At 45.9% G+C, this 22442-nt stretch overlaps 1 protein-coding gene across 4 annotated transcripts in view; it reads right to left on the bottom strand.

Annotated features, from left to right (window-relative positions):
• Window positions 1-22442, bottom strand: part of traf3ip1 (TNF receptor-associated factor 3 interacting protein 1) — a 225321-nt gene that overhangs the window by 38243 nt on the left and 164636 nt on the right. For all 4 annotated transcript variants that reach the window (XM_038788046.1, XM_038788039.1, XM_038788053.1 and 1 more), the window contains 2 exons: window positions 16922-16958; window positions 9198-9274 (listed from right to left, as the gene is read on the bottom strand). In XM_038788046.1, the coding sequence (XP_038643974.1) occupies window positions 9198-9274; window positions 16922-16958 (114 nt within the window). The remainder of the gene's footprint in view (window positions 1-9197; window positions 9275-16921; window positions 16959-22442) is intronic.

Raw genomic sequence — 22442 nt, 5'->3', positions numbered from 1 at the left:
ATGGGATTTCCACAGTAACTTCATGTGTCAATGTAAGCCTGCTTGTGACACTAATAAAGATTATCTCCAATAATTCTTTCAAGCAACTTGCCTTGATGTTAAACTAATGAGTTGTAATTTCTTAGTTGAGTTATTTCCCATTTTAAATATAAACACCAAATAGGCCAATCTATATTTCCTGGGAACAATTCCAAATCTCAGGGAATAATTACATTTTTGAGGCAGTGGACCACATCACAAAGACCGATTTATTTAAGCACCCTGGGATTAATACCTTCAGGCCAAGGTACTTGATTTGCTACAAGAGTTTGAATTCTGGCAAATATAATTTACATGTCCACATATAATATTAACATTAACACTATGTTTCAATGTTGGTAGTCAAGTATCATCATCAACGTTCTCGCCGGTTCGGTACTCTACAAGCCCTGTGATGGGCAATGGAGGCAACACATGAGATTGGAGGGGGCGTTAGTGTGGTCACTGATTTGTAACAATCATCAGTTTGCCCCGGGGGTGGTGGATGGGGGCTATAAGGGATGGCAGCCGGCAGGGATTGAGAAATTTGGGGCCTATTCATTCAGGAGGGTTTCCCTACCTTAGAGGCATTGGAGGTGGAGTATGTTGCCGGGTGGGAGCGGGTTTCGGTACCTCCAGGTACGGGATTTTGTCCGGAGGCAGGCTCCTCGCTTCCCCTGTCTCCCCGAGGGGTTACAAGATAAGGTGATGTCAAAAACAGAGGTTGGAGAGGGGAGGGTATCAGAGATATGGAGCTGATGGAGTGGAAGGGGCCACTATCAGGCAGGTGAAGAGGAATGTGGGCTGGGTGGGGAGATAGAATTCGAGCTATGGGAAAAAGCCCTGAAGAGAGTCAATTCGTCCTCATCGTGTGTCAGACTTAGCTTGATCCAGTTCAAGGTGGTCCACAGGGCCCATATGATGACAACCCAGATGTGCAGGTTCTTTGAGGTGGAGGACAGATGTGGGCGGTGTGGAGGTAGCCCGGTAAATCATGCACATATGTTTTGGGCATGTCCAAAATTGAGGGGATTCTGGCAGGGATTGTGGACATTATGTCAGAAGTCCTGGAAGGGAGGGTAATTCTGAGTCCAGAACTGGCAATATTTGGTGTATCAGAGGATCCGGGGGCCAAGGGGGCGAGAGAGGCCGATGTTCTGGCCTTAACCTCCCTGGTGGCCCGGAGACGGATTTTGCTGGGATGGAGGGACTCGGAGTCCCCAAAGTCAGGAGTGTGGGTCAGCGATATGGCAGGGGTTCTCAGTAAGGAGAAAATTAAATTTGCTTTGAGAGGGCCAATTCAAGGGTCTGCCCTGAGGTGGCAGCCAGTCATAGACTACTTCAAAGAAAATTGAACATCAACAGTAAAGGGGGGGGGGGGGGGGGGGGGGGGGGGGGGAAGAAAACAGGAGGCATGGCAATGTTACAACGGGACAGAGAGTACAGTTTACGGGCAGCTAGGGAATAGAGCGGGGGTGTAGTTCTGTAGGTTGGTTTTTTTTCTTTCTTCTTTACGTATGTCGACTCGCGCGGTTGTTTAAGAGATGTTAATGTATTTAAACTGTGAAAATTACAAATACTTCAATAAAGTATTTTCTTAATAAAAAGTATCACCATCAGTACTGAAGACTGGATGCAAAGAAACCATGAAAACCTGAGCCATATCTTGTGACTATACCCAAATATCACTTGCAGAATCCCTCAACGACTATATATTCCTTTGTGGTCTTCTGCTAACACAGCACTGATATGGATGCACCAGTATCAGAATGTTACCCCTGAAGATTTTTCATTCAAAGCAGAAATGCTCTCCTTTTACGTCAGCGATGCTGCAAACCAAAATAAAAACCAATAGCTCCTCAACCTGACTGAAAAGGCACTCTTTGGCATTCTCACACACAGTGCAAAAGCAAAATGGAACATACTCCTCAATGGCGGTTGGTTAGCACGGTTAGCTGGACAACTGGTTTGTGATTCAGAGTGAAGCCAACAGAGCGGGTTCCATTCCCATACTGGCTGAGGTTATTCATGAGGCCCCACCTTCTCAACATTGCTCCTCGCCTAAGGTGTGGAGACCCTCAGGTTTAATCACCACCAGTCAGTTCTCCAAATGGGGAGCAGTCTATGGTCTTCTGGAACTGTAGTGACATTTTCATTTACTCTTGGGTGTCCATACATCCGCTATAAAAACACCTGGTCACGAGATATGAAGGTGGCAAACATTCACACCGACAACTGGGAGACAGTCACTAACAGCTGTTCCCTCTGAAGGCTATTAGGAATGGCATTGGAAGACGGGAGCAGAAACAAAAAGCTCAACTGGCCAAGAAAAGGAACCAGAGAAAAGAGGCCAGTGAATCATGCACCTTCTTAGCCACCGTCATCCTCTGAAGCAAATGCAGCAGGCACTGCCATGTCAGAGTGGGCCTCCCGGGCCACATCAGCCGATTCTTAACTCAAGTGTTGATTACCAAGGTGCAAACCACTGTCTTACGAGTCAGAAGGCTGCTGTTGCCTGATGCTCTTGTACCTTTATCCACTGAAATTTAACTGTGAGATAAGTAGTACAGCCCATGGGCAGTATTCCCCCCCCCCCCCCCCCCCCCCCATGCCGGGTGGGAGAATCGCCGGGGCGCCACACGAATCGCGCCACGCCGCCCCAACCCCTGCATGCGAATCTCCGACCCTCCTGAAACCAGCGCGGCGCAAATAGCAAATGGCGATTCACCGGCCCGGACGGGCCGAGCGGCCACTTCGACACGACAGGGTCCCGCCGGCACCGTCCACCCCTGGTCGCTGCCGGCGGGAACTCTGCAGGAATGCTCGGGGGGGCTCCTTCACCGGGGGGGGGGCCTCCGAAGGGGTCTGGCCCTCAATCGGGGCCCACCAATCGGTGGGCCGCCCCCCCCCCCCCCCCCCCCCCCTCCCGCCGCCCGGGCCTACAATCCGCCGTGGCCGGCCCCTGAACACCCACACCATTTTGCGTTGGGGCCGGTGCGCATAAGAAGTTCCCCGCGCATGCGCAGGATGGCGCGGCCAAACTGCGCATGCGCAGGATTGAGCTTCCCCAACTGCACATGCGCGGGTTGGCGCGGCGGTAGGGACGCTGGAGTGGCGTCAACGACTCCAGCGCCGTGCTGGCCCCCTGTGGGGGCCAGAATAGGTCGTGCCCGGGCCCTGTTCGCGCCGTCGTGAAACGCGGGCACTTGGTTCGTGGAGTGGAGAATCGCCCCCCAAATCTTTAGGTTGCAAGATAATACAATATTTGATCTTAAATTTTTGATTGCAACTTAGTGTTAAGTGCAAACACAACAACAAAAGATCTGAAAACTTAGTGTTACTTTCCTTGGCTTTGTTTCAGATGTGGAACAGTTCAGGGGAGGAATTACGTCAGCTAGTTGTCACGTACACCACCATAACATAGTTATGTAGGAAGAAGAATTACAGAAATCTGCATCCAACTTTTCTACTGTAACCCTTAAACAAGCAATTTTATTTAAAATGTATGTACGTAATTAAAAATCACTTTCATTAACTGCAAATGATTTTAGCACATCAGAAAAGTGTCCTTTTTTGGTTGCTTAATGCCTTAAAAATTTTAGTTCAGCTTTGAATTTCATTCCCTTCATTAACAAGAGCATCATCTAGAGGATAATCTATGCATTACAAAGATCCACTGGGTAAATGTGAAAAACTAGGAAAGTTTACAATATACAGCATTAAACAAATAAATAAATAACCTTTTTTAGTGTCACAAGTGGCTTACATTAACACTGCAATGAAGTTGCTGTGACAATCCCCTAGTTGCCACACCACGGCATCTGTTCGGGTTCTCAGAGGACAGCATCCTTGTCGACGCAGACAGAATCAAAAACTATCATTGCAGCTTCAACAGTGTCAGTTATGTAGTGCCAGTTATATAAAGAAGGATCCTTTACAGTATTTTAAATATATTTAATCAAAACAAATAGGTTACTGTGAACATCTGCTCTAAAATATTGACAATTAATAAAGCAAATGATGTTGCATCAACTCCCTCTTTATTCAGTCATGAAAAGGATGAAGAAGTGGATTTACGAAGGAAACTTCTTGCAGACAGTAAAGATGAATATCTTGCTGTGGTTTTTTATTTTTATTCCAGTGCTTGCCTGCCTCTTTGCCGAGGCAGTTTTTATGGGGATCGAACGGTTGATTTTCTCATTTGTATGTGCGGGTAAGATGGCGCGGATTCAGAGTACGGTGCTTCAGAGCAGCATGATAGCACAGTGGTCAGCACTGTTGCTTCACAGCGCCAGGGACCCGGGTTCGATTCCAGACTAGGGTCACTGTCTGTGCGGTGTTCTCCCCTTGTCTGCGCGGTGTTCTCCCCTTGTCTGCATGGGTTGCCTCCAGGTGCTCCGGTTTCCTCCCACAAATCCTGAATTCTACCTCAGTGTACCCGAACAGGAGGGGCGATTTTCCAATGTGGAGCCCAAGTGTTTGCGCCATCGTGAACGCCGTCATGAACTGGGGCCGGGTACGACGGATTCTGGCCCCCTGTCCTTTTGCGGTGCCAAATGGGCGCCGCGCCAACCCGCGCATGCGCAGTTGGGTCGCGGCAACATGCGCAGTTGGGCCGCATCAACATGCGCATGCGCGGGGGACTTCTTTAGCGTGCCGGCCCCGACTCAAGATGGCGTCGGTGTGCAGGAGACGGGCGCACCAGAAAGTAGGCCCGGGGGGGTGAGAGGCCGGCCCACCAATCGGTGGGCCCTGATCGCGGACCAGACCCCATCGGAGGCCCCCTCCCCCCCAACAGGCCCCCCCCCTGACTGTTCCCACAGAGTTCCCGCCAGCAGCGACCAGGGGTTAACAGCGCTGGCGGGGCTCTGTTGTACTGGCGCGGCTGCTCTGCCCATCTGGGCCGGAGAATCAGCGGCCCCGCCGATTCCAGCGGCCCACGGCCGGCGCCGCGCCAATCGTGCCGGCGCAAATGGCGCCAATTCTCCGCACCTCAGAGAATCGCGCGCCGGCATCAGGGCATCGCGCGCTGGCGCCAGGGCATCATGGCGCAGTTACGGCAATTCTCCGGCCCGGCGCGGGGCTCGGAGAATCGCCCAGAGGAGCCGAAGTGTGGCGACTAGGGGACTTTAACAGTAACTTCATTGCAGTATTAATGTAAGCCTACTTGTGACACTCTTAAAAAAAGAGAGGGCGACAGTCAGGCGTTTAGTTCTTCCGAATCTGATGGAAATGAAGAACATACTTTTGGAAGCGAGTTGCCTGTTTGGAGGAATTGACGGAGAAGTTTGGGATTCTGCAGGGGGAGGCCTTTATGCATATGCAAGTGCTGGGCTTTGCAAGGAAGGTTTCTTTCCAACGTTTCCAACATTGACATCCACACCTCCTTTGTTGGAGGGGTGCTGTCGAAGATGGGGTTGGAAAAGAGGGTCATCTCGACGTTAGGGCTGGAAGGGTGGGGTCATCTCAGTGATTTATGGGACAATTTTGGAGGAGAATATGTCATCGCTGGAGGGGATTACGGCCAAGTGGGAAGAGGAGCTGGGGGTGGCATTGGAGAAGGAATTGTGGTGTTTGAGATGTTGCGGAGGGTGAATGCCTCAATGTTTTGTGCAAGGCTGGGATTAATACAATTAAAGGTGTGCACAGGGCTCACCTGACGAGGTCGAGGATGAGCCGGTTATTTGAGGGGATGGAAGACACTTGCGAGCGGTGTGAGAGGTCTGGCCAACATGTACATATGTTGTGGTGCTGCCCAAAGTTGGAGGCATTTTAGAAGTCGTTTATCAGCATCATGTCAGTGATCTTGTACTTGGAATTAGAGCCCAGTCCTCTGGGGGCCACATTTGGGATGTTGAACTTGCCAGACCTGCACACGGGAGCAGGGGCAGACATTTTAGCCTTCACCACGCTGATTGCTCGGAGGCTGGTCTTATTCTGGTGGAGGTCAGCCTCTTTGCCCAGAGCCATAGTATGGCTTTGGGACCTGATGGGATTTCCTGTATTTGGATAAAGTTAAGTTTACTTTGAGGGTGGCGATGAGGGGTTCCACATAAAATAGGGTTTATTTATTCTTCATTTTAGGGGTTCCACATAAAATAGGGTTTATTTATTCTTCATTTTAAAGAGTTGGTTACTGTCAGCTGTTGGGGAGGCCTATTCCTTGAGTTATTGTGGTGTTGGTTAGTAGAGTGGGGGGGTTGTTGTTCTTTTGTTTTTCATTGTTTTGTTTATGTATAAAATGTTAACATTTTAAAAACCAAATAAGCATATTTTCAAAGAAAAAAGGAAACTTCTAGGCATCTGAATGTTCGACCCTAGGAGGTCAGGCGCAATACATGAGAGAAAACTTGACAGTACAATCTCAGAGGACCATCGCTTCCTGCATGGCTTACCTTCCATACATAAACACAATTCTGGTTATCTCAGAATGCAGAGAAATTTGGATCGGATTATTCGTGCAGAACACATTACCAGAGACTTGAGCACAAAAATCATTTGTTCAAATAGATTGATATCTCCTTTCTGTTGGCTCGAAAGAATTCAGACCTGCTGCCCATAAGATGAATTTCTCCATTAAGATAAGCTAGAATGCTACAAAGAGCACATTACAGAACATTAATAACAAAAAATGTGCGCATGTAGAAGTCAACAAGTTGGTTAACAAAATGGACTGATAATTGTTCAAAGGTTTTTATTGTGAGAACGGTAACATTGAGTAAGACAATTTTATGGTTACACCATGTAAAATTTGGTCTGAAAAGGGCAATTGCTACCTTAAGAATGCTCCTTAGTAGACCTGGTGGGTCTCAACGTTTTGGGCAGCATGCTCTGTCCATCATCTGGAGCCATGATGTGCAGATGCCGGCATTGGACTGGGGTGAGCACAGTAAGAAGTCTTACAACACCAGGTTAAAGTCCAACAGGTTTGTTTCAAATCACTAGCTTTCAGAGCACTGTTCCTTCCTTAGGTGAGGAATTCACCTGAGGAAGGAGCAGTGCTCCGAAAGCTAGTGATTTGAAACAAACCTGTTGGACTTTAACCTGGTGTTGTAAGACTTCTTACTGTCATCATGTGGAGGAATGACTGGAACAGGTGAAAGAGGTAGTTTTGGAGCAGATGGGAACAATCTCATTGTTGGTTGATTAGGCTATTGTTTTTGTAATAGGGTGGTACATCTTAACATTCTTGCTGATTGTTAACCTTGCAGAATGGACGATATGTATTTGCTGAGTAAGGGAAGCCAGATGTCACTGATGAGAAGGCCGCTGTCTTGGGGAGCGGTGTGATGTTAGTAGATCTTCATGGCTTCCCTGACGCATCTTGATGCCAATGTGCGATGGATGAGATAGATCTACAATTGATCCACTGACTTAGACTTAGTGGTTCTCACATCCAGAAGCACATGACACAAAGTACTTCATTCTCCCTGTTCACCACCAATATTCTTGGGTCACTCCAGTGACTGTTGACTAGCATAGATCAGTGTTAATGCAGGCTTGTGACAATAATAAAAATTATTATTATTAGAGGAAGCAGTTGTTTTGGAGTATCAGGTGGATGTGTATTAACCCTATGTGAAGGGAAGCCATTGAGTTGAAGTATAAACTTAATGTGACAAAGTTCTTGTTGTAGATGTTTCTTATCACTGATGGAATGGGCTCTTAGAATGACAGAGTTGGACACTAATTGGAGGTTGAAAGTAAAGATCAGCGGCTCAGATAACTGTCAGTGGACTTGTGGTAGTCTTAATGTATTAGTGTGCCGCTATGAAACTTGGTGATGAGAACGTAAAGAAATGGTATGGAAAGTTATTCTTCTGTCTCCAGAATAAAAGTAATACTCAAATGCTGATTGTTCAGGTGTTGTACGAAAGTATGAAGTTCTTGCCTATCATGTTGCCATATGACAAAAGTGTTGCCATCATATTAAAACCAGAATTTAGGTGGAAGACTAATTGACTGAAGTGCTGCTTGTTTGCTTCCATAAAGATGTTTGTGACAATTGGTGACAATGGAGATGGACTAACTTACGTTTTTATTACAGCGGAACTCCAAATATGATCACATCTACTTTTGGATCTTTTATAGTTTTCTAAAATAAATTTAGAGTATCCAATTAATTTTTTCCAATTAAGGGCAATTTAGCATGGCCAATCCACTAGCCTGCACATCTTTGGGTTGTGGGGGTGAGACCCACGCAGACAAGGGGAGAATGTGCAAACTCCACACGGACAGTGACCCGGGGCTGGGATCAAACCCGGGTCCTCGGCGCCGTGAGGCAGCAGTTCTAACCACTGCGCTACCCGTTGGATATTTTATAGTTGAGTGACTTTATGAACAGCTGGCAAAATCAAAATTTGATTTTAATTTATCTATGGCTAGGTGGTCAATTGGCTGTGGGAAAGAAGACTAAATCCACAATATTCAGTTTTTTTGCTCCAATTAAAAGATAAGACAGCTTCTATGTTAATATCATAGAATTTAACTCACCAACTATACAATACGTCGTGATGTACACTGAATTTTATAATAATTTTTGTCAAATGTTCAGAAATATTAGTCTGTGCTATAGTTTCCACAGTGGTTAGCACCTGTTGCTTCACAGTACCAGGGACCTGGATTCGATTCCCGGCTTGGGTCAATGTCTGCGTTGGTTTCCTCCGGATGCTCCGGTTTCCTCCCATAATTCCCGAAATATGTGCTTGTTAGGTGAATTGGACATTCTGAATTCTCACTCCATGTACCCGAACAGCGTGATACTGTGGCGACTCGGGGATTTTCACAGTAACTTCACTGCAGTGTTAATGTAAACTTCCTTGTGACACTAATAAAGATTATATTATTACAGTTAGCACTGTCCAGGAAGAATAGCTTCTTGTATGAGCTCCTGTTCTGGTGCCGTAAGCAAAGCATGTCCCTTCCCACTTCGAGTGCCTCTCGAGGTAGGAAAATAATAATCAATGTGTTTTTTTTTATATATACATATGGAGTGAACCATATAGTATACTTTTAAACCTAAATCACAAGATGAGAAGATGAAAAGATTGCAGGCTATTTTCCATTTGAGCAATCAGAAAACCTGAACTATTTAATAATAAAATGGTTAAAATTGATGTACCCAAGTTAGTTGGTCTAAGCATCATATAAAAATTATGGTTCCTGTAAATTGTCCATACCTGGTCTTTGGGTTTTGTTGCAGACTTTGACGATTCATAATCCTTCTTTGTTTCTAAAATCTTCCTGACAAGCACACCTGTCACAAAAATATAGTTTTTTTTGTAGATGTATGAAATTTGCATCACATATAAAATTCTTCCAACTGTTTCCAGGATTTTTTTTCTGGTTTAAGTTGATAAAAATACAAGAGATAGAGAAGAGGGAAATTAACTTTATCTAGCCATAACCAGCATCACAATTCATATAACAAATTATATTTATTTAGCACCTTTAACACACATATATAAACATATATATGAACATAGAACATAGAACGATACAGCGCAGTACAGGCCCTTTGGCCCACGATGTTGCACCGACATGGGAAGTCAAAAACTAAAGGCCATCTAACCTACCCTATGCCATTATCATCCATATGCTTATCCAATAAACTTTTAAATGCCCTCAATGTTGGCGAGTTCACTACTGTTGCAGGTAGGGCATTCCACGGCCTCACCGCTCTTTGCATAAAAAACCTACCTCTGACCTCTGTCCTATATCTATTACCCCTCAATTTAAGGCTATGTCCCCTCGTGCTAGCCACCTCCATCCGCGGGAGAAGGCTCTCACTGTCCACCCTATCTAACCCTCTGATCATTTTGTATGCCTCTATTAAGTCACCTCTTAACCTTCTTCTCTCTAACGAAAACAACCTCAAGTCCATCAGCCTTTCCTCATAAGATTTTCCCTCCATACCAGGCAACATCTCCTCTGCACCCGTTCCAAAGCTTCCACGTCCGTCCTATAATGAGGCGACCAGAACTGTACGCAATACTCCAAATGCGGCCGTACCAGTTTTGTACAGCTGCAACATGACCTCATGGCTCCAGAACTCAATCCCTCTACCAATAAAGGCCAACACACCATAGGCCTTCTTCACAACCCTATCAACCTGGGTGGCAACTTTCAGGGATCTCTGTACATGGACACCGAGATCCCTCTGCTCATCCACACTACCAAGAATTTTACCATTAGCCAAATATTCCGCATTCCTGTTATTCTTTCCAAAGTGACTCACCTCACACTTCTCCACATTAAACTCCATTTGCCACCTCTCAGCCCAGCTCTGCAGCTTATCTATGTCCCTCTGTAAGCTGCAACATCCTTCCGCACTGTCTACAACTCCACCGACTTTAGTGTCGTCTGCAAATTTACTCACCCAACCTTCTGCGCCCTCCTCTAGGTCATTTATAAAAATGACAAACAGCAACGGCCCCAGAACAGATCCTTGTGGTACGCCACTCGTAACTGAACTCCATTCTGAACATTTCCCATCAACCACCACCCTCTGTCTTCTTTCAACTAGCCAATTTCTGATCCACATCTCTAAATCACCCTCAATCCCCAGCCTCCGTATTTTCTGCAATAGCCGACCGTGGGGAACCTTATCAAACGCTTTACTGAAATCCATATACACCACATCAACTGCTCTACCCTCGTCTACCTGTTCAGTCACCTTCTCAAAGAACTCGATAAGGTTTGTGAGGCATGACCTACCCTTCACAGAACCATGCTGACTATCCCTAATCATATTATTCCTATCTAGATGATTATAAATCGTATCTCTTATAATCCTCTCCAAGACTTTACCCACAACAGACGTGAGGCTCACCGGCCTATAGTTACCGGGGTTATCTCTACTCCCCTTTCTTGAACAAAGGGACCACATTTGCTATCCTCCAGTCCTCTGGCACTATTCCTGTAGCCAATGATGACATAAAAATCAAAGCCAAAGGCTCAGCAATCTCTTCCCTGGCTTCCCAGAGAATCCTAGGATAAATCCCATCAGGCCCCGGGGACTTATCTATTTTCACCTTGTCCAGAATTGCCAACACTTCTTCCCTACGCAACTCAATGCCATCTATTCTAATAGCCTGGGTCTCAGCATTCTCCTCCACAACATTATCTTTTTCCTGAGTGAATACTGACAAAAAGTATTCATTTAGTATCTCGCTTATCTCCTCAGCCTCCACACACAACTTCCCACCACTGTCCTTGACTGGCCCTACTCTTACCCTAGTCATTCTTTTATTCCTGACATACCTATAGAAAGCTTTTGGGTTTTCCTTGATCCTACCTGCCAAAGACTTCTCATGTCCCCTCCTTGCTCGTCTTAGCTCTCTCTTTAGATCCTTCCTCGCTTCCTTGTAACTATCAAGCGCCCCAACTGAAACTTCACGCCTCATCTTCACATAGGCCTCCTTCTTCCTCTTAACAAGAGATTCCACTTCTTTGGTTCCCTCGCTCGACTCCTTCCTCCCTGCCTGACTGGTACGTACTTATCAAGAACACGCAATAGCTGTTCCTTGAACAAGCTCCACATATCCAGTGTGCCCAACCCTTGCAGCCTACTTCTCCAACCTACACATCCTAAGTCATGTCTAATGGCATCATAATTGCCCTTCCCCCAGCTATAACTCTTGCCCTGCGGGGTATATTTATCCCTTTCCATCACTAACGTAAAGGTCACCGAATTGTGGTCACTGTCTCCAAAGTGCTCACCTACCTCCAGATCTAACACCTGGCCTGGTTCATTACCCAAAACCAAATCCAATGTGGCCTCGCCTCTTGTTGGCCTGTCAACATATTGTGTCAGGAAACCCTCCTGCACACATTCTCCAAAGAATGACCCATCTAATGTACTCGAACTATATATTTTCCAGTCAATATTTGGAAAGTTAAAGTCTCCCATAACAACTACCCTGTTACTTTCGCTCTTTTCCAGAATCATCTTCGCCATCCTTTCCTCTACATCCCTAGAACTATTAGGTGGCCTATAGAAAACTCCCAACAGGGTGACCTCTCCTTTCCTGTTTCTAACCTCAGCCCATACTACCTCGGAAGAAGAGTCCCCAGCTAGCATCCTTTCCGCCACCGTAATACTATCCTTGACTAGCAGCGCCACACCTCCCCCTCTTTTGCCCCCTTCTCTGAGCTTACTAAAACACCTAAACCCCGGAACCTGCAACAACCATTCCTGTCCCTGGTCTATCCATGTCTCTGAAATGGCCACAACATCGAAGTCCCAGGTACCAACCCATGCTGCCAGTTCCCCTACCTTATTTTGTATACTCCTGGCATTGAAGTAGACACACTTCAAACCACCTACCTGAACACTGGCACCCTCCTGCGAAGTCAAATCTGTGCTCCTGACCTCTATACTCTCAATCTCCCGTACCCCAAAACTACAATCCAGGTTCCCATGCCACTGCTGAATTAGTTTAAACCCCCCCAAAGAGCACTAACAAATCTCCCCCCCAGGATATTGGTGCCCCTCAGGTTCAGATGTAGACCATCCTGTCTATAGAGGTCCCACCTTCCCCAGAAAGAGCCCCAGTTATCCAGAAATCTGAATCCCTCCCGCCTGCACCATCCCTGTAGCCACGTGTTTAATTGCTCTCTCTCCCTATTCCTCGTCTCACTATCACGTGGCACGGGCAACAACCCAGAGATAACAACTCTGTTTGTTCTTGCTCTGAGCTTCCATCCTAGCTCCCTAAAGGCCTGCCTGACATCCTTGTCCCCTTTCCTACCTATGTCGTTAGTGCCAATGTTGACTACGACTTGGGGCTGCTCCCCCTCAAGGACCCGGAAAACACGATCCGAGACATCACGTACCCTTGCACCTGGGAGGCAACATACCAAACGTGAGTCTCTCTCGCTCCCACAAAATCTCCTATCTGTGCCCCTGACTATTGAGTCCCCAATTACTAATGCTCTGCTCCTCTCCCCCCTTCCCTTCTGAGCAACAGGGACAGACTCCGTGCCAGAGGCCCGTACCCCATGGCTTACCCCTGGTATGTCGTCCCCCCCCACAAGTATCCAAAACGGTATACTTGTTACTCAGGGGAACGACCGCAGGGGGTCCCTGCACTGACTGCTTCTTCCCAGTCCCTCTTACAGTTACCATCTATCTGCAGTCTTTGGTACAACTACTTCCCTGAAGCTCCTATCTATGACCCCCTCTGCCTCCCGAATGATCCGAAGTTCATCCAACTCCAGCTCCAGTTCCCTAACTTGGTCTTGGAGGAGCTGGAGATGGCTGCACTTCCTGCAGGTAAAATCAGCAGGGACACTAACGGCATCCCTCACCTCAAACATCCTGCAGGAGGAACATTGCACTGCCTTCCCTGCCATCCCTCTAAGTTCCAACCAAGTTCTGGTTAACAAATATAAAATAAATAAAAAATAATAATATAATATAGCACTTACCTGCTCACACCAATGGCTCTCCCTCTCGCGCTCTTTTGAAAGTCCCGGCTGGCTCACCTCTCACGCCCTTTTTAAAGTCCCCGCTGGCTCACCTCTCGCGCTCTTTTGAAAGTCCCAGCTGGCTCTCCCTCTCGCGCCCTTTTTAAAGTCCCCGCTGGCTCACCTCTCGCGCTCTTTTGAAAGTCCCGGCTGGCTCTCCCTCTCGCGCTCGTTTGAAAGTCCCGGCTGGCTCTCCCTCTCGCGCCCTTTTTAAATTCCTGGCTGGCTCACCACTCGCGCTCTTTTGAAAGTCCCGGCTGGCTCTCCCTCTCGCGCTCTTTTGAAAGTCCCGGCTGGCTCACCTCTCGCGCCCTTTTTAAAGTCCCCGCTGGCTCACCTCTCGCGCTCTTTTGAAAGTCCCGGCTGGCTCTCCCTCTCGCGCTCTTTTGAAAGTCCCGGCTGGCTCACCTCTCGCGCCCTTTTTAAAGTCCCCGCTGGCTCACCTCTCGCGCTCTTTTGAAAGTCCCGGCTGGCTCTCCCTCTCGCGCTCGTTTGAAAGTTCTATGAACATATAGAATCACAGAATTTACAGTGCAGGAGGCCATTCGGCCCATTGAGTCTGCACCAGCCCTTGGAAAGAGCACCCTACTTAAGCCCACATCTCCACCTTATCGCCATAAACCAATGAATTAGGAGTAGGCCCTTCAGCCCCTCAAGCCTGGTCTGCCATTTGATAAGATCATGGCTGATTTGATTGCAGCCCCCACTTTCCTGTCTATCCCTTATACCCGCACATCCAAAGGGGCTTTATAGGAGCTTAACCAAACAAAAATCACTCCCTACTGCAATATTTTCATGTTCCATGGTAGGCACTCTTGCAGGTTTACTTATGGGTTATTTTCTATTGGAGAATCATTCGCACTGGAAACTAGGATGAAATTGGACAAAGTAATTTTGCTGAAGACATAGATACCTACTGCCAGTACTGATATGACTCAAAGTCAGGAGTTAGAGGCAAAAGATACAGCATGATCAAAAACAAATTTCCTCAAAACTGCTAGTCACAGGAAGTTTGGAACCAGAGCTTCTCTGAAGCATTCCCCTTTTTCCTCTCAACCCAATAAACAGTATTTCATGAATACCCGAAACAAAACACATGATGCCATGCAGCTCTGACTAGTAGCTTCAGAACATAAACATGATAAGTCAGGAGGACTATTAGAAAGCAACAGATGTAACAATCACTTCCTTTGAGACAGAGATAAGGAGGAATTTCTTCTCTCAGAGGGATGTTAATCATTGGAATTCTCTTCCACAGAAAGCAATGGAGGTTGGGTCATTGAACATATTCAAGGAAGAATTAGGCACACTTTTGATCTACAAGGGAGTCAAGGCTTATGCGGACAAACAGAAAAGTAGAGTTACGGCTACAATCAGATCAGCCATGATATTATTGAATGGTAGAGCAAACTCAAGGTGCCGAATCGCCCTAATCCCTGCACCTATTTCTTCAGATCTATTAAGAACAAGTTGTAATTTAAATAAGTAAAATATTCCGTTTAAGCAATAGATTCAACTTAACATCTGTGGTACATTTAGATGATTCTTACTCATTTAAAATTACAGAGGAAAAAAAAGATAGGTGCAATAAAGAATTATTATCTTTATGAAACCTAGAGGAAAATCGAGGAACAATTTTGTGACTTCTCCACAGTACAGTCTATGGATCAACATGGTCTAGTGGAAACTGGATACTTCCTTGCACAGGGAAGCTGTGGTAAACATAGATATTGAAACATACATACACACAAGCATGCATCCTGATGGCATCTTGCTATCAACCCTGTACACTAGGAATGAATCATGTATTTAACATGGAGTAATTCCCGTTTTTATATAAAAACAGATGTAGAAACGTATTAGCAGTTTTTCTTTTTATTGTAGAAAATCCCCTATGGCCTACTTACTAAACTCTGAGTCTTAGACGCAAAATGCATTTTCACACATTTCTAACCCAGCTCACTTGTGACCTTTCAAAAAAAAAAACCTGGCAAACACTACTAAGTAACAGATGTTTGACAATTCAACTGCACTGCGGTTTTCTGGCCTTCTTATTGTGAGTTGCCCTGCTGGTGGAAACTCAAAAATATTTCAGCTGCAGGGTTGGCAAAATAGATGGTCAAATTACAATCCACAATTAATACACATGATATCTGTTCGGGTTTTGCCCAACCATACGTTCAAGTGTTTAAGTGACATTGTTAACAATCCGTGCTTCACCAATGTCGCTGAAATTAGTAGTTATGTGCACCATACATTAGCACTGAGCATTACACAACTAAGGATTTAGTAACATAGGAACAGGGGAAGGCCATTCAGTTAGATCATGGCACATTTCCATCTATCCACTTTGTTTCCATAACCCGCAACAACGACCACTCAATCTTGAAGCTTTTAGCTGAACCACCATCCAAAGCCTTTGATAGAAGAGTGTTCCAGATTTCCGTTGGTTTGTGTGTGAAGAAGTGCTTCCTGACATCAGCCCAAATGCCCCAGCTCTAAAATTATACCCCATGGCTATGGATTCCTCCACCAGAGGAATAGTTTCTCTCTAGTTTGCTGATCCCTTTGATCACCTCAAACACCTCAAAGATCTTCCCTTAAACTTCTATATTCAAGAGAATTCAAGCTTAGACTATAAAACCATCTTCCTAATTTAACCCTTTGAGCTCAGATATTCATTCTGGTGCATCTATCTGCACCCACTAAGGACAACGTCTCTTCCTGAGATGCGGTGCCCAAAACTAAATCTAGTTACTTTACATGGGGTCTGACCAGAGTTTTATACATCTGTAGCATAACTTACACTTTTTAGTGCTGCAGTCCACTTCAAACACTGGCCAATGTTTCTGTGGAACTCATTGCCGCTAAAAGCTGTGGAGGCCAAATCACTGTGTGTCTTTAAGACAGAGATAGATCGGTTCTTGATTAATAAGGGGATCAGGGGTTATGGGGAGAAGGCAGAAGTGGGTGAGAAGAATATCAGTCATGATTGAATAGCAGAGCAGACCCGATGGGCTGAATGGCCTAATTCTGCTCTTATGTCTTATGGTCTTATTAGCTTTTTTAATTTTTTTTGTTCATTTATACTAACTTTTAGTAATTTCCATACTTGGGCCCCCAGGTCTCAACCACAGTTCCTTTTTCTTTCCATTAATAAAATACTCCAAAGTACTCACACTTGTCCATATCAAACTCCAGCAGGTGCTGTCCACTCACTTAATCCAGCAATCCCTTTGGTAAATTCCTGTTCCCATCTACACTATTTACTGGGCCATCTAACTTAGTGTCATCAGCAAACTTAGATATAAAGCTCTCAATTCCTTCACCCAAATCATTTCACAATATAATCAAAAACAGAGGCTCCAGTACATATTCCTGGGTCCTTTTTATCAAATTATCACATTACAGAATATGTTTTAGCTATACATACCATGGTCTTCACGGCCATGCAGTTCCACCGCTGTAGCCTAGAAAAAACACAAGTAAAAACATCCATTTAATTGCTCCAGGCTAACAGTAATGTTTCTTCTTACCAATAGCTTCGGAGATCATTTATGGTTAAATGTTTTTATCAATTATTTAACAAACATTACCATCCACTCTCTTTATCATGTTGTCATATATTTTGTCATACAAGATTTTCCAAAGTTTAAAAACATATTGCTATTTAAAACATATTTAAAAACATATCCCAGAAAAATTCTGCAAAACCTTCATAAAAGTATTTTTTTTAAAAAACATATCCCAGCATCAAACTAGGCTGTTGACAGTAATGCAAGATAATATTTTAAATTCTCCTTCCAAAAGAAATGGAAGACTTGCAAACATTCTTTCAGTTAAGAAAATCAAGAAGCCACTACGTATCCACTTGAGGGGGAATTGTGTTCAAGGCAAGGAAAGCCCAAGGTTTCCTTGTGGGTCCAGAGTGCTCGTACTCTTGGTCCAAAAGGAACAAAAAATAAATAAAATCTCATCTCCTCTGGCTCTGGTGTCTTTTGCTGTCAGATTAGACTGTTGGGGAAACCCCATGCTGGCTTTGAATTAAAATTGCAGTTAGGCATCAATATTGTGACTAGAACCTAATGTGCACAAAGAAGGACCCTCCTATCTTCTGTGACATGTCCTCTTGCCTGTTCAAAAGAGCAGGTTAAAATTCCAACCATGCCTGTCCATTGGAAGACAGCATGAACACGTGAATGCAAGAACATATAAAATAGGTTCAGGAATAGGCAATGCAGCTGTTAAAGCCTGTACTATTTAATGAGATCATAGCTCATCTTCTACCTCAACTCCACCTATCCCCATATTCCTCTATCCCCATGACATTTATAAATATATGGATCTGTTAAATACATTCAATTCTGAACTTCCAAAACCAATGAGGTAAAGAATTTCAACGGTTCACAACCCCATGAATTGAAAACAATATCCTCATCTCAGTCCTAATTGGCTGAAATCTAATTCTGAACCTGTGACACTTGATTAATACTGCCCAGCCAGGGTAGAATTAACCCCGTCAAACCACTGATAAAATCATAGAGAATAATAGAATCCTACAGTGCAGAATGAGGTCATTTGGCCCATTGAGTCTGCACCAACCCTCTGAAAGAGTTCCCTACCTCGGCCCACTCCCCTGCCTTATCCCCGTAATCCCAACTAACCTTTGGATACTAAGGGGCAATTTAACGTGCTTGTACCGTTTGTTTTTTGTACAACTATATAGTGAACTGTTTTAATAATCAGAGTATCCTAACCCCCCCTCCCCGTGCATTGGTACTGAGGGGAGGGTATCCTGTCTCTCCAACACGGTTCTTTGTACCGTTTGTCCTTGTGTAGTTCTTTGAGGAGTAACAAGGAAGTTAGACAAAGGAGAACCAATGGACATGATTTATTTAGATTTCCAGAAGGCCTTTGACAAGGTGCCGCAAAGAAGACTGTCAAGTAAGTTGAAAGTCCATGGTGCCAAGGTAGGATCCTGGCATGGATGAAGGATTGGCTGACTGGCAGAAGACAGAGAGTGTGGATAAAGGAGTCTTTTTCAGGATGGCAGCTGGTGACTAGTGGTGTGCCTCAGGGGTCTGTGCTGGGACCACAACTTTTCACAATATTCATTAATGATCTGGAAGAATGAACTGAAGGCACTGTTGCTAAGTTTGCAGATGATACAAAGGTCTGTAGAGGGACAAGGTAGTAGTGAGGAAGCAAGGGGGCTGCAGAAGTATTTGGACAAGCAAGGAGAGTGGCCAATGAAGTGGCAAATTAAATACAGGGCGGAATTCTCCGACCCCCACCAGGGCCGGCATCAATCCCGCCCCCACCGTGTCCCGAATTCTCCGCCCCCCAAGATTCGGCGGGGGGAAATTGCGCTGTGCCGGTCGGCGGGCCCCCCATGGCGATTCTCCGGCCCGCGATGGACCGACGTCCCGCCGCTGACAGGTCTCTCCCGCCGGCAGGAATCAAAACACCTACCTGACCAGCGGGATCGGCGGCGTGGGCGGGCTCTAGGGTCCTTGGGGAGGGGCAGGGCGATCTGACCCCAGGGGTGCCCCCACGGTGGCCTGGCCCGCGATCGGGGCCCACCGATCAGCGGGCGGGACTGCGCTGTGGGAGCACTCTTTTTCTTCCGCCCCGTCATGGCCTTCACCATGGCGGGGACGGAAGAGACCCCTCCCCTGTGCATGCGCCGGTATGACGTCAGCAGCCGCTGATGCACCAGCACATGCGGGGACTTCCGCCGGCTGACGAAGGCCTTTCGGCCCTGGCTGGCAGGGTGCCAAAGGCCGTTCGCGCCGGCCGGCAGAGCGGGAACCACTCCAGCGCGGGCCTAGCCCCTCAATGTGAGGGCTTGGCCCCTAAAGGTGCGGAGAATTCCGCACCTTTGGGGAGGCCCGACACCGGAGTGGTTCACGCCACTCCGTCCTGCCGGGATCCCCCGCCCCGCCGGGTAGGGAAGAATCCCAGTAACAATGTGGAAAATTGTGAGGTTATGCACTTTGGAAGGAGGAATTTAGGCACAGACTATTTTCTCAATGGGGAAATACTTAGGAAATGATAAGTGAAAAGGGAGTCCTTGTTCACAATTCTCTTAAGGTTAATATGCAGGTTCAGTCGGCAGTTAAGAAGGCAAATGCCAAATTCATGTCAAGAGGGCTAGAACATAAGACCAGGGATGTACTTCTGAGGCTGTGTCAGGCTCAGGCCAGACCTCATTTGAAGTATTGTGAACAGTTTTGGCCCCATATCTAAGGAAGGATGTGCTGGCCTTGGAAAGGGTCCAGAGTAAGTTAACAAGAATGATCCCTGGAATTAAGAACTTGACGTATGAGGAACTGTTGAGGACTTTGGGTCTGTACTCATTGGAGTTTAGAAGGATATGGGGGGATCTTATTGAAACTTACAGGACATTGAGAGACCTGGAATGAGTGGACGTGGAGAGGATGTTTCCACTTATAGGAAAAACTAGAACGAGAGGACACCATCTCAGACTAAAGGGACGATCCTTTAAAACAGAGATGAGGAGGATTTTTTCAGCCAGAGGGTGGTGAATCTATGGAACTCTTTGCCGCAGAAGGTTGTGGAGGCCAAATCAGAGTGTCTTTAAGACAGAGATAGATAGGTTCTTGATTAATAAGGGATCAGGGGTCTGGAGAGAAGGAGAAGGCAGGAGAATGGGGATGAGAAAATATTAGCCATGATTGAATGGCGGAGCAGACTCAATGGGCCAAGTGGCCTAATTCTGCTCCTATGTCTTATGGTCTTATATATTTTTTACTGTTTTAATAAAAAGATACAGCCAATCCACCTAACCGCACATTTTTGGACTGTGGGAGGAAAATGGAGCACCTGGAGGAAACCTATGCAGGCATGAGGAGAATGTACAAACTCCACACAAACAGGCTGGAATTGATCCTGGGTCGGTGCCACAGTGAGACAGCAATGCTAACCACTGTCCACCCTTTTATGAGTTTAACATTTATGAGTTTGAATGTTTCAATGAGATCATCTCTCAATTTTTCTGAACTCTGGGGAATAAAGGGCTAATCTACTCAATTTCTCCTTATTGGACAGCCTGTTTGGTCTAATGATTGGTGAGGAAAGTCACTGTGGCCATTTTAATTGCCCACCAGGTTTTCTTTAGACAGGCATGGTTAATAACTGCTTTTAAGAGACTAATCATTTGGGGAGAAACAAAAGTGATTGCAAAAAGTTGAAGCTGTCCAAGACAGAGCGATGTTTGGAGAGAATTGCCAGACAAGATCTTCAAATGTGAAGATTGGAAACCCTTGTGGGAAAGACAGAGTTTCAGTGACACCAGTTGGCTCATGGTGTGACAAGCATCTGGGTGGGTTGTTGAGAAATCCACTGAATCTGCTTTGGTTACATCTGTTACTTACATTGTAGTGGGGTGTGTCTGATCACAGTTTACTAGTTGGTTCACATGTACTGCATAAGATAGACATGATAAATTGTTTTATCTCTCTGAATTTGGATCTGCCTGTAAAGATAGCTGGGGTGAACGAATAGCGAATATTTGAATCATTTTCTTGTGTTTGTATTGAGGTCCTTACAACATTTTTGTCTGGTGTATGTAATATAGTTCATGTTTTATTTTTGTGTTAAAAGGTAATCAGCAGATTCGTAGAACAGAGAACGTGGACCAGTGCAGCACAGTACCGGCCCTTTGGCCCACAATCTTGTGCCAACCATTTATTCTAATGAAAAACCAACCTAACCTACACCCCTTCAATTTACTGCTGTCCATGTGCCTGTCCAGGAGTCGCTTAAATGTCCCGAATGACTCCGACTCCACCGTCTCTCCTGGCAGTGTATTCCACACACCCACCACACTCTGTAAAGAACCTACCTCTGACATCTCCCCATACCTTCCCTCCAATCACCTTAAAAGTATGTCCTCCCATGACAGGGGAAAAGTCTCTGGCTATCCACTCTATCCATGCCTCTCATCACCTTGTGCACCTCTACCACGTCACCTCTCTTTCTTCTTCGCTCCAGTGAGAAAAGCACTCGCTCCCTCAACCTTTCTTCATAAGACATGCCCTCCAGTCCAGGCAGCATCCTGGTAAATCTCCTCTGCACCCTCTCCAAAGCATCCACATCCTTTCTATAATGAGGCGACCAGAACTGGACACAATATTCCAAGGGTGATCTAACCAGGGTTTTATAAAGCTACAGTAAAATGTCACGGCTCTTAAACTCAATCCTCCTGTTAATGAAAGCCACCCACCATGCGTCTTCTTAACAACCCTATCAACCTGGATGGCAGCTTTGAGGGATCTATGTACAGAGCAGCACGGTAGCACAAGTGGATAGCACTGTGGCTTCACAGCGCCAGGGTCCCAGGTTCGATTCCCCGCTGGGTCACTGTCTGCACGTTCTCCCAGTGTCTGCATGGGTTTCCTCTGGGTGCTCTGGTTTCCTCCCACAGTCCAAAGACGTGCAGGTTAGGTGGATTGGCCATGATAAATTGCCCTTAGTGACCAAAAAGGTTAGGAGGGGTTATTGGGTTACGGGGATAGTGGAAGTGAGGGCTTAAGTGGGTCGGTGCAGACTCGAAGGGCCGAATGGCCTTCTTCTGCACTGTATGTTCTATGCACGTGGACTCCAAGATCCCTCTGATCCTCCACACTTCCAAGAATCCTGCCTTTAACCGTGTATTCAGCATTCAAATTCGACATTCCAAAATGAATCACTTCACATTTATCTAGGTTGAACTCCATCTGCCATTTCTCAGCCTAAGCTCTGTATCCTGTCAATGTCCTGTTGTAACCTGCAACAGCCCTCAACACTATCTACAACTCCACCATCCTTTGTGTCATCGGCAAACTTACTAATCCACCCTTTCACTTCCTCATCCAAGTCATTTATAAAAGTACAAAGAGCAGAGGTCCCAGAACAGATCCCTGCGGGATACCACTGGTCACCGACCTCCA

The sequence above is a fragment of the Scyliorhinus canicula genome, chromosome 2 (assembly GCF_902713615.1).
Source record: "Scyliorhinus canicula chromosome 2, sScyCan1.1, whole genome shotgun sequence".
Classification (NCBI taxonomy): Eukaryota; Metazoa; Chordata; class Chondrichthyes; order Carcharhiniformes; family Scyliorhinidae; genus Scyliorhinus; species Scyliorhinus canicula.
This window is presented reverse-complemented; position numbering and strand designations above follow the sequence as displayed.